The following is a 13,413-nucleotide window of genomic DNA, read 5'->3' as shown; positions in this document are numbered from 1 at the left end:
TTTGGAAAGCCCTTTGAATAAAAGTGCTATAAAGAAATGTATTTCAGTGATGAAATGTAAATCATAATTCACAAACTTAATATTGGAACACCTCTTTGTGGCCGAACAGTTCATGAAAACATATAATTAAATCAAAATTAAAAAAAATTGCTAATTTTCATCCCATCTTAAAAATTATACTATTCTGACTATAATACTATTTCTGGAAACAATCCATACTTTGGTGGGAAAAAAAACAACATATTGTCTCTGCTAATCCAATCCATATTGTTCACCCTCGGCAAATGACATAGTTTATGGTAACCAGATTTCTTTTCTAAAATCAAAAATATCATAAAAATGGAAATGTAATTGAAAACGTGTCATCTAAATTAGGTAAATTAGCCTGCAACTCTGTTCTCCAGTTTGTCAGAAAACCTGCGTATGCTAGAAATTCTGCAGCGGTCATCAAATGTATTCCTGATAACGCTCATAGGCAGAAAAGACAAGTGCATGGTCTGCTGGGGTCCCACAAAAATATCCTGTTCTGATTTCCGTGGAAGGACAATGGCTTTCCTAGGATGAGTTTAACAAGAACATCCCACCATCACTTTCCAACAGCCTTTCCTTTTGCAAGTGTTTCCAGATCAATGCTGATTGATCTTTGGCTAAGAAATGTAGAAGGTAATTCTATCCAAACATTGCATCAGAAGGTAATTCTGGTGCAATGTTTGGGAACTGGTCCCGTCAGCATAACAACTAATAGAGTGGACTAATTCAGATGGAACTGGGGCATGGTAATAAGACATGTTTAAAAGTGTGCACCAGAATTACTTTTTAAGTAACATTTTCTACCTGCTTTAAGACATCAAACCTTACATGTTCCATGATCCTATATGATTTCCCCCAAACATTTGTATATAGCCTGAAGTAACCCATAAAAGTTATGGTATTGTGGTTCAAATAAATAATCGCAACATTTTGAGGTTTAAAACTAATCGTAATGGAGATATTTTGAGGTTTAAAACTAATGGAGATATTTTAATCAATAGCTTTCAGTTCATAATATATAGCTATAATCACTATAATATGTCATAATTTTCATTAATCATAAAGATGACATAATGATAACAACAAGGGGAAAAACACGACAATTTCAAATGGGTCGTTCCGCTATCATAAGCAAAAAAGTGCATATGATGGTTGAGGTGTCGTTTTAATGATCAACTACACGGTGTTGAAAAGCAGCTGCAGCTTTCTGTTACTAAAACAATACTGATTGCTCCACTCACTATTATTTAAAACAATAATGACACATCCTTCAATAATAAAGGGTATATTAATTTTCAGGAATTTTCTTCTCGTAGCTTTCCTTACCATGTTGTTCCGTGAATCACATATTTTATTTAAATCATAGGCGTGTCATGTCTGGCAACAAAATATATGATTTAGAGCCACGATTGTGCTTTCCCTCAGCTGAGAAAACAGCTTTTGGGATTTGTAGGAAAGTGCTGGCACATAATTTTTTTAGCCAGTTTATGAATTATTTCAGAATGAAACCTGGAATTCTGTCTTTAGACCTTATAGTTTTGTGAATGTAAAGATAAATTGTCCCTCTGAACTTGACTGGTTGCCTAGTGCTTGTTGACTTCTTATCACATAGCCTGCAAGGACAAGCCAAAATACACCGATCTGCCATAAGAATATGGCCACTGACAGGAGAAGTGAATAACACTGATAATCTTGTAATCATGGCACCTCTCAGTGGGTGGGATTTATAAGGCAAGAAGTGAACATTTCATCCTCAAACGTGATGTGATAGAAGCAGAAAAAATGGAAGCCCAAGAGTATGGGCAGAGCATCTCCAACACATTAGCTCTTGTGGTGTGTTCCTGGTCTGCAGTGGTAAGTACCTATTAGAAGTGGTCCAAAGAAGGAAAAGCGGTGAAACCGATGACAGGGTTATGGGCGGCCAAGGCTTATCGATGTACATGGGGCATAGACAGGCCTGTGTGGTCAAATCCAACAGATAATCTACTTTAGCTCAAATTGCGGGGAAAAATGTAATGCTGTTGCTGATAGAGAGGTGTCAGAACACACAGTGTATCGCAGTTTGTTGCGTGTAGGGGCTGCATAGCCGCAGACTAGTCAGGGTCCCCATGCTGACCCCTGTGCATTGCTAAAATGACCTACAATAGGCAGATGAGCATAAGAACTGGACCATGAAAGAAGATGGCTTGGTCTGATGAATCACATTTTCTTTTACATCATGTGGATGGCCAGGTTTGAGTGTGTCGCTTACCAGTAGAGCACATGGCACCAGGATGTATCCATGGAGGCCCCGCCTCGCAACTTACAAGACTTAAAGGATCAGCTGCTAAAGTCCTGGTGCCAGATACCACAGCACACCTTCAGAGGTCTAGTGGAGTCCATGCCTCAACAGGCCAGGGTTGTTTTGGTGGCAAAAGGGGTAGGCAGGTGGTCGGTGTTTATACAATCGATAAATCTATTTTCTACAAATCCATAGTTGCTTTTTCCTCCGTTTGAGGCGCCACATACAAGACTGATCCTACCCAATCCGGGACCTCAAATACAATGAGAATTTCCTTTGCACAAAAGAGTCAGCAACCCTAGGCTTATGTTTCAGCCTACATGGGCCTCATCAGTCATTTGTTGTTGATATCCCTCTAGTTAGCAGGGATCAACATAATTCCATTATTTTCTTACCGCCAGAAACTGAAAAGATTCAATTTAGAACATTGGGCATTACTCCCTCCCCTTAAATTATACCTTCTAAAAAACAACATAGATAGATATTTCCACAAGAGTTCCACAAGGGGTCTGGAAGGGGTCTGGAATTCCTCTGTAAATCATTCTGTCCAGATTACCAGTAGCAAAATCCATGACAGAATTCTCAGCCATTTTGAACAATGTCTCTTGGGATTTTGAAATAGTTTTAAACCCAGGGTTTATGTACCCCTGCTCCCTCCTTGCTTAACCTTCCACCATGGTCCTTGATTTTGTCACCAGAATGAGGAATCTGCACACACACCAAAGGAACTCAGGTGCTTAACTGTGCCAGGAAGGGCCAGCTCCCCAGTAGATCAAACTAAATAAAGGCTCCAGGCACTCAAGGGTTCCAGCTCAGGCAGATTTATTAAAGGAAGACAGCAACAACGTTTCGACCTCACAATGAGGTCTTTATCAAGTTGATTTTGTCTTGGCATATGTTTCTTTATCTTTTTTTTGCTTTTTTAAACCAACATCTGTACTTTAAGCTCTTAGTACACTGCCTCTATTAAAAAATATGGGGTAGAGAAGTTTACAGGGGGTTTAGAAAAATAATTTTCCAGTCCTGTCCAAAATTGTGCTAAATGTCAATTCTTGTATGTATGAAAAAAAGATGGTCTCCGGGCTGAGTTTGGAGAAAGTTGATATGAAACAATATAAACTGAGACAGAATATTAACAATTCTTAATGATTGTTCAATCCAAGCATGATCGTCTTTTTTTTTATTTGAAATTAAATAAAGCAGATGTTGAGTTGTTTTGTTTTTCTTGCTGTGTTTTGTGTATTTATTGGTCATTATTATTTTAGCTGTAACCCAGGAATCTGAATGTGCATGCCTTTTATGCTTTTTTAAGGTTGTCCTCCCCTTTCTGTATATATATATTTCTTTTTATAAAAGATAGAATGTCTCCACAGACATGTCTTGACAGTTAGCATGTAAGTTACTGATAGCTCCTGCTGAGTAGCTCTTCAGTGACCGAAACAGTCCATGGCTGCAGGAAGGGATTGATTTATGTATCTATTTTGTACCTTCTACATCTACATGGGTGTTACCTTTAAATTTCCAATAGTTAAAGTAGTCAACACTCAAACACTAATTTCAATTAATATAGCTTCTCAAATTAACACTTGCTTCACAATTATTTTATCCTTCTCTTAAATATAATTAACTAAAATTCTGTTGTGCGTATAATTTATCTTTAAATTATGGTAACAATTTAATTGAAATCATAATCACTGGATGGTCAAAGGTAGCCTAGATTACCCCATCGTCTTTTACATGCCTTGTTTTCTCATTTGCATGCCTCTGCCTAGAATATTTTGTACATATTTCGCATTCACAGCAGATTGTTTTTAGACATGCTTTTATTGAAGTGTATTTTGTTTTAGTGACTGTACAGCGTATAGAGAACATATTCAACAGAAGTTTAATGAAAAACAAATTGGTTTCTTCTGTATAACATTAGATGGTAGCCTTCCTAGTCCCAAGTAACATGGACTTTGTGTGGTATCTTACTAGGAGTATAGCATCTCTTGGAGTGTGTTTCATGGGTTGATGAATATTTTAATTTATGTTTTAGAAAGAACAGTTGCCGCTATGATCAGACGATACTGTAAATGTGGACAAGATATTTCAAAATTTTGCATGTGGTGTATCTAAAATATTACATTTTCAAAGTTTTCTTTAACATTAGTCCACAGTCTAAACTGTTATTCCTTACTAAAAACACTTAATTTTACATTATTGAAATATCCTGACTTATTTTGTATTTAATTTGTTTCAAAACCCTTTACTTGACTACTATATTTGGAAAATTGAAGTAATTCACAATTGAAAACACTATTTCCTCTTAGTTTACAAGAGAAACTATATGGATTCAAAAGATATGAATGATTAAATAAATTAATTGTGACTTTTCTTATTCTACACTTGAGTAAAGAATATAACTTGTATTTATTTTCTCACAGTTAAGAAACTAAACATGAAAGTCCACATAAATGCCACCGGTGACACCCTTGTCATGAAATTTCTTCGTCCAAATCCCAACACTAAGCTCGAAGGATTTGTTCTGGGATATGGGAGCAATTTCTTCTCAAATCAGTATATCCAGTGGCCAGAAAATGGAAAGTCGTATGTTACAGAAGTTGGTAAGTGTTTATGGTGATCTCTTGATCACCTCTAGATATATATAAATACAAAAACACCTCTGGATGTATATCACTAGTGAGTTTGCAAAAAATTCTTAAATAATACAATATATATGTTAAGGTGCTGTATGTACTTGTAGTATGGCATTGTATGCTTGCTTTTGTAAATCATATTGTAAATCATAATGTATTGTCTGCAATCCACATGGAAAAGGAAAATCTGGCCTTCAAGGTAAATTTGTTATTCAGTTACCATTTACCATACAAACATAGGATGTTATGCAAAATGAATAATATTTTTGTACTTTGGAACAGCCAGAAAATAAAACCATTTTAAAATGTTAAATGTGTAAAGGTAACCAGTCCTTTACACAGCTTATTACAGCTATGGCTAAAAGAGACCTTCTCTCAGCAGAGTGAGGCCCTTGGATGACTCCAGGTTTTCAGGTCTCCCTGGGGTTTCTTGGCACGCATGTGATCATACTGCCCTCATACTCCTTCAGAAGATTTTAAGCTAAACTTAGTTGTTATTACTAATGTCACACTAATTTTTTTGGATTGAGATGACTTTACAAAAATCTTGGGATGATAAATTCCATCACAGGGCATTTACCAAAGTAGGGGAAAACCCATAATAGTAGACAACATAGACCGTGGCATATATATTTAAACTGACATAGCATTAGCAAGTCTCCATGGAAGCTTATGTTTCTTTGTAATCTCTTATTAAAAACTCTGTGAGCTTTGTAGAACATAAACTTTTTTACCAGTTTACTGCCTTTTGCAATATATTTTACAACTCTCATATAACTGAATTTAATGCAGGGCTACCATCCCCCAAACAAATATAATGTTATTAGTGCACGAGACATATGATAATGGTGCATATATTTTCTGGAACATTTTCTGTATATATTGATAAATGAAAAATGTGTCTATCTGTTCCCAAACTGTATTTAGCTAGAAGGTTATCCACATTATCCTTAGCATTATTCTAAGCATACTGCGTTTTTGATGTCACGTTACATATGGCACAAAAAAGTATCACAACAAATGGCATATAAATTGTTTAGTTGTTTTTAACATACCTATACATTGTCAAAAACAGTATTTATTATTTGTTAACTCCTTAAGGACCTGGGCATGGGTTAAGCTACAGGACCAGAGCATTTCTCGTGTTTTTGCTATGTCTTTCTTCATCCGTTATTTTCCTTGTTGTCATTTAGTGGACCGACATACATTTTTTCTTTTTATATATAAAATGTTAAACAATGAGTTAAAAATCACACTTATTTACAGTTTTACAGATATACGTTATAGGCAACTAGCATAAATGTGAAAGATATATTTGTTAACCTGTCCTGCCTTTGCCATGTAACTGTATCCATGAATGTGATTGGCTGTAAAAGCGATCACATGCAAGGAGCAGTCAGCTACAGTGATGACTCCATAATCAATGTGACATAGTTTTTAACCCATCACTAACCAGGTACGTCACTGGTCCTCTAGGGACATTTCTCATAAAGGAGTTAAACATAACAGCATTTGAGCTTAAATAAGAGTTGATCATCACTAGCTGTTGGTCAGTCTGAAGAAAAATGCACTGTGGCCACACAGTCTTGCAGTAACAGTGTGGTGTGCTAGTGAAAAGAAAATAGGGAAAGGTCCTGCCTTTGTTGACAGGGGTGGCTAGAAATGTGGAGTGCTGCATGGTCCCCAGGATTGAGTGGATTCTACTGGCTCCAATGTGCAGGTACTAGAGGCACATTGCAATCTGCTCTGCTGCACTTAAGATGCTCAAACAACTGCTGTCTGTGGGGAGCAGCCTTTTTGTAACTCTCTCTGTCAGCATGAGTGAGGTCATGAGTCAAGGATATGGGTGGGTTTGTCAGTGACAATTGTCACCACACTGCCATAAACTTGCTTTTCTCTTATTTGCGTGTTTTGTTTGCAGTCCCACATATAGCGATGAGGGTGCTTAAACTTACAAGAATTTAAGGCACCATTTACATTTAAGGTTAGTCACTCTACTGAAGGATGCCAGCCCTCTCCTGGGCATGGGAAGTTTAGGTTCAGTCCATGGACAGGAGTATTGTTTACAAACTGAAGATCTGAGCTGCTCTGTTAGTAGTGCTGCCAGTCTTTGATACTTAAGATTCTTAAGTGTTGCTCTTTGGTCTGTTAGTAGTGCCGGCACTGTTTGACACTTCACATTCATAAGTGTCACTCTTTGTGATCAAGGGTTTGAAGTGAAAAGGTTAAGGACCGGTAGTGGATGAGCTCATGTTCAGTTGTCTGCACAGTCAGAAGGTACCATGGATGACCATTTCACCCCAGTGCGTTTGCCTGGAAGCATACATCAGATCATAGGGTTGTTAACCAAATGTAGTAGAAAAATAATGCATGCGTTTGGTTTACAAATTAGGAATATACCGGTAGTACTTTACCCCATAAATTCTGCTTAAGTAACAGCATGGAAAGGATGTAAAGGCAGTAACCGAGACTGTGGTGTCTGCTTTAAAATCAACAGAACTGAAACACTGCATGTTACATTATGAGTAGTGATGTTGAACACATAAACATACAAGTTATGTTCTCTATTAGATTAATGTGAATGCTCGTTGGATAAAAGTTTGTAATTCTAACCCTTTGCAATACAACATCATGTCAGCGTAACAGCCCCTGGTAGAGCTGACACAAACATAAATAATGTTTATCTTTGGACACATTCACAACTGTAAAATATGTCTTTATACTGATTTATGGTTTTCAGGCGAGTTATTTCAGCTGCCTTGCACATTGTACTCACCTGTGTGCTATTAAATCACAAGGTGATGGGGTGTAAACTTTATCACCTGTCTGGGGAATAAGAAGTTAAATGGCTCAACACAACAAAATGTGCATAAGGTCAGCCTAGACTACATGAAGCTGCAGTCATAATAATTTCTAGTATCTGTTTATTAAATTACTACAAAATGCATATATATATGTTATGTCTGCATTTATTTGTGTGGGATGTGTTACTACATGTGGTGGCATGCAAAATTCACCTACGAGTTGTGAGATGAGCCTTGTGTCCAGTGGCATATTTATCTTTGGTTCTGCCCTGGGCAACCTGCCGCCCTCTTCATGACAATGTCATTTCTACTGGGTGTCAGGATATGATGTCATATCCCGACACTCCACTTTTAAAGGAAGTGCAACTCGAAAGGAACCGGTTGTGGAGGACTTCCCCCCATAGTGTTAACTGGCCAGTTGTAGAGATCGGTGATCTCCGAGTTAACTGGCACATTGAGTAGGGGCATTACAGGGAGCCCTAGGCCAGAATAAGCCACTACTTGTGACTAGGAACAATGTATGGTAATATGAGGCCTGCATTTGGCTGGTGCTCTTTTTAGGTTATCAAGGCACGTTTCATAATTTCATATACCACATGAAACTGGATAACGTTGTTCCATATTTACATACCCCTGTGTAGTTTTATCACTTGCCATGATGTTTCATGTTATACAAACATATTTTCATTCCCTTAAACATGATACTGAAAGGTTTATTGTTGGGATCATCTTTGTAACTCATGTTGTACACTGAACACCTTCAAAGTGCCTCTGAAACAAAGTTTACTCACAAACTTAATAACCAATTAAATGGAATACCAATAACAGCATTTCTCAAACTTATGAAGGGGCGCTTCTAGGTTTTTGAGAACCTTAAGTAAAAAGGGGGCCCAGTAGCGTACCTAGCGGCGGGCGGGGGGGGGGGGCGGTCCGCACCGGGTGCCGCTCATCAGGGGGGTGCCAACTTGCCGGCACCCCTCCAGAGACGGACAGTAATGTCCGCCGCTGGAGGAGAAGGCTAGCAAGGGAGCGGTATCGGAGGTCTTTAACAGACCTCGGGCTCCCTTGAGTGATTTTAAGCCGGTTCCCTTGAACCGGCTTAAAATCACTCAAGGGAGCCGGAGGTCTGTTAAAGACCTCCGATACCGCTCCCTCGCGATCCATGCGGCAACTGCTGTTGTGCGCCGGGGTTTGTTGTCAGATCCCGGCGCACAACACTGAAGCCTCGACCACCGCCGTCCGTGCCCTCTGAACCGGAAGAAGACAGAAGAAGAGGAGCGAAGAAGACAGAAGAAGAGGAAGAAAATGATCTTACTGCTGTAAGAAGAAAAGAGGAAAGGTAGGAAATCATTCAGTGAGAGTGGATTGGTATGTGTGGAATCTGTGGATTGGTATGTGTGGAATCTGTGGATTGGTATGTGTGGATTGGTATGTGTGGAATCTGTGGATTGGTAAATGTGGATTGGTATGTGTGGAATCTGTGGATTGGTATGTGTGGATTGGTATGCGTGGAATCTGTGGATTGGTATGTGTGGATTGGTATGCGTGGAATCTGTGGATTGGTAAATGTGGATTGGTAAGTGTGGAATCTGTGGATTGGTATGTGTGGAATCTGTGGATTGGTATGTGTGGAATCTGTGGATTGGTATGTGTGGAATCTGTGGATTGGTATGTGTGGATTGGTATGTGTGGAATCTGTGGATTGGTAAGTGTGGATTGGTAAATGTGTGAGAGTGATGGGTGTTATGCTGTACCATTTCCAGTGTCTTTTTCATTATATAATTATATCTGTGGATTGGTATGTGTGGAATCTGTGGATTGGTATGTGTGGATTGGTATGTGTGGAATCTGTGGATTGGTAAGTGTGGATTGGTAAATGTGTGAGAGTGATGGGTGTTATGCTGTACTATTTCCAGTGTCTTTTTCATTATATAATTATGCTCTAAAGTACATCATAACTCCCATCACTCTATACTGTTCCATACAGTGGCAGAGCTGGGAGACAGAGGCCTTGCACCCCCACCGCAGGACTCCTGAAAGGTAAGTGAACTTCAAAGGGGGGAGAGGGTAGATAGGGAGAAGGGAGTGAGACGGGGGGATAGGGGGTTGATAGGGAGAAGGGAGTGAGAAGGGGTAGATAGGGCAGAAGGGGGTGAGAATGGGTAGATAGGGAGAAAGGAGGGTAGCAAGAATATTGAAATAAAGAGTCAGAATGAGAGAGTGAAAATGAATGGATTAATGTGTGGATGAATTGTTTGAATGAGTGAGAGAATTAATGAATTTGTGAGAATGCATCAATGAATATGTGTAAATAATTTGTGTGAAAGAATAAATGATTGTGTGAATGAAAGTGAATTAGTGAGTAACTGTAAAAGTGTTTGTGTTAATCATAGGTGTATAGTTGATTTGTCAAAAAGGCAAAGATGGTATAAGCAGGGTGTTTATGGGACAAAAATGGCACAGGCAGGGTGTTTATGGGACAAAGATGGCACAGGTAGCATGTTTATGGGACAAAGATGGCGTACACTCGGCTGTTTGGGAACAATGCTGACTCACGCTGGGCTGTTTGGGGGCAAAGATGGCACGTCCTATGTGTGTGTAATTTGGGTGCTGGTCAGGTTCTATGTGGGCAATGTGGATGCTGTTTTTTTTGGAGGGTTATTAAAGAAAGCACTATTATATGTTCAGTAAATGTTATTTAAATGTATTTATTTTACTTATAAGTTATTAATTTATTTTTTCAGATTTCTTGTTGTTTACAGTTGACATACAGTTTTCAAATTGGTGCAATAAATATTCTTAACATAATTTTGTAGATGTCTTTACATTTGGTGTGGGGGGGGTGCCACTTACAGGATCCGCCCCGGGTGCCAAATACTCTAGGTACGCCCCTGAGGGGGCCCCATTGTTATAAAAAATATAAAAGAGACACTCCAGCAATCATATACACTTTAATGCATAGCTTAGTGTCTCCTTTAACCCCTTAACGACAATTGCCGGTCCTGGCACGACACGGAAAAGCATGTGCTTTACGACAATTGACGTGCCAGGACCGGCACGTCTTTAAACGGGTGCAGAAAGCGATCTACTTTCGCTTTCTGCACCCAAAAAGCGTTGCTGAATGCCTCGACCTCGAGGCATTCAGCAACGCCGCGATCGGCACGAAGGGGCCATCTCTGGCCCCTCCACGGGGCGTCAACATCCGCCATACTTTGTATGGCGGCGGACGCCCGTTTTAAAAGCGTTTAGGAGGCGATCAACGATCGCCTCCTAAACTTAAATGGTGTCGCTGGAATGCCTCGATCAGGAGGCATCCAGCGACACCAAACACTTACCTTTCGGTGGGCTGTGACCGCTCCGGAGAGCGGTCACAGCCGCAGCTGCCGGTGATCTTCGCCATCAAGGAAGATGGCCGCCGCCCTGCAAGAGAAACAAGCAAGTTTTAAAAGCTCGCTAGACGGTCTCCAGACCATCTAGAGAACTCTGGCTCCACTTGCAGGTTGAATACAGGTACTGCATTCACCATGCAAGTCAATGGAGCCCAGCTTTCTAATCACATTGTGATTAGTAAAAAAAAAAATAAAAAAAAAAATTAAAATTAATAATTAGAAAAAAATAGTAAAAAAACAGTAAAATGTACAAAATCATTTCCCACTGATGTCACTATCAGAGGAACCTCCAAGTTGAAAAAAAATGTTTAAAAATTTTTTTTTAAAAAGGCAACAAAATATAAAATATATATATAAAAAATATATTTTTGTGAGCAAGTCCTAAAATTAGCATATTAGCTTAAAACAATTCTCGCATGGAAAGAGTTAAAATACTGGCATATTAAATGCCCGTGGGGTGTCTACTTTTAAAAAAGGTATGATTTGATGGGGTAAATTGAATTGGCCAGGTTCAACAAGGTCCCAATTAACACCGGGGGAAGGATGGCCACACATCTAATTTCCAATTAGAAAAATGCACACGTACCAAATGTGGCCTTTTAGTTCCCCCAAAAAATGACAAATTCATGCATGTGGGGTATCACTGTACTCAGGAGATGTTGCTGAACACATATTGGGGTGTCGTGTGACAGCGGCATATACCAGGAGCTGTAAATTCATACATAAAGTAGGTGTGTGTGGGAAAAATACACACACAAAAATACTACTGCAAACTTTGAAACAATGCTGGTGGTAAAATGTGTGCATGCAAAGAGTTAAAATACCAGCATTTGAAATACCCTGGGGTGTCTAGTTTTAAAAAATATATGGGTTTATTGGGCACACTGAAATGGCCCGGCTCAAAGATGTACCAAATAGGGCATGGGCAGTGGATCCCCAAATGCCAAAGTTCAACATTGAAAAATGCGCATGCCCCAAATGTGGCCCTTTTGCCCCCAAACAGCCAGGCAAAATCATTCATGTGGGGTATCACTGCGCTCAGGAGATGTTGCTGAACACATATTGGGGTGTTTTGTGATAGTGACATAAACGAGAACATTTTAATTCATACCTGAAGTAAAATGTGTGTGGCAAAACAAATGCAAAAAAATGACTACCACAAAGTTTGACAAAGACTGGTGGTAGATATGGTGCATGGAAAGAGTTAAAATACTAGCATTTGAAATACCCTGGGGTGTCTAGTTTTCAAAAATATATGACTTGATGGGGTAAATTGCATTGGCCGGGTTCAAAGATACCCGAAATGGCACATGGGGGGAAGAATTACCAGATTTGGAAAAAATGGCTTTGAAATAGCAAAACGCTACCTGTACTTTGTCAGGACTCGGGTGATCAGGTCGGGTAGGAGCCCATGCGCAGGGGATACTTGGGGTTCAGTATGTAACCCACGGTGCATGATTATGCAAACAAAGACACCACAAACAGAAATCCAGGTAATGCAGTGTATTTCATGTATATAACAGGGCCAGCAAATAAGGGTAATATAGTCTAAGCAAGTAACCGGACGTATGGCAAAATAAAATACAGGTAATAAGTCTTTTGGCAGGGAGCCCGCTTGGAAGGGCGCAACAGACAGAGAGCCCGCTTGGAAGGGCGCAACAGACAGAGAGCCCGCTTGGAAGGGCACGAAAGGCACACAGCCCGCTTGGAAGGGCACGACAGACAGAGAGCCCGCTTGGAAGGGCACGACAGACAGAGAGCCCGCTTGGAAGGGCACGAAAGGCACACAGCCCGCTTGGAAGGGTACGAAAGGCACACAGCCCGCTTGGAAGGGTACGAAAGGCACACAGCCCGCTTGGAAGGGTACGAAAGGCACACAACAGCCCGCTTGGAAGGGTACGAAAGGCACACAACAGCCCGCTTGGAAGGGTACGAAAGGCACACAGCCCGCTTGGAAGGACACAAAGCAGGGAGTCCACTTGGAAGGACACAATAGCAGGGAGTCCACTTGGAAGGACACAATAGCAGGGAGTCCACTTGGAAGGACACAATAGCAGGGAGTCCACTTGGAAGGACACAATAGCAGGGAGTCCACTTGGAAGGACACAATAGCAGGGAGTCCACTTGGAAGGACACAATAGCAGGGAGTCCACTTGGAAGGACACAATAGCAGGGAGTCCACTTGGAAGGACACAATAGCAGGGAGTCCACTTGGAAGGACACAATAGCAGGGAACCAGGAACAGTACAGGTGCAGAGCCACAGCAGGAA

General features: G+C 40.1%; 1 protein-coding gene across 1 annotated transcript in view; it reads left to right on the top strand.

The window, feature by feature from the left end:
- The window catches only part of LOC149300863 (target of Nesh-SH3-like), a 171,001-nt gene that overhangs the window by 43,975 nt on the left and 113,613 nt on the right, over positions 1-13,413 (top strand). Inside the window, exon 3 of the mRNA XM_089484449.1 lies at positions 4,738-4,917. Within this exon, the coding sequence (XP_089340575.1) occupies positions 4,738-4,917 (180 nt within the window). The remainder of the gene's footprint in view (positions 1-4,737; positions 4,918-13,413) is intronic.

This window comes from Sceloporus occidentalis, unplaced genomic scaffold, assembly GCF_023333645.1.
Source record: "Sceloporus occidentalis isolate IW3139 unplaced genomic scaffold, rSceOcc1.0.p SCAF_22, whole genome shotgun sequence".
NCBI classification, from domain to species: Eukaryota; Metazoa; Chordata; class Lepidosauria; order Squamata; family Phrynosomatidae; genus Sceloporus; species Sceloporus occidentalis.
The sequence above is the reverse complement of the archived record's forward strand: the minus strand, read 5'-3'. Positions and strand labels throughout refer to the sequence as shown.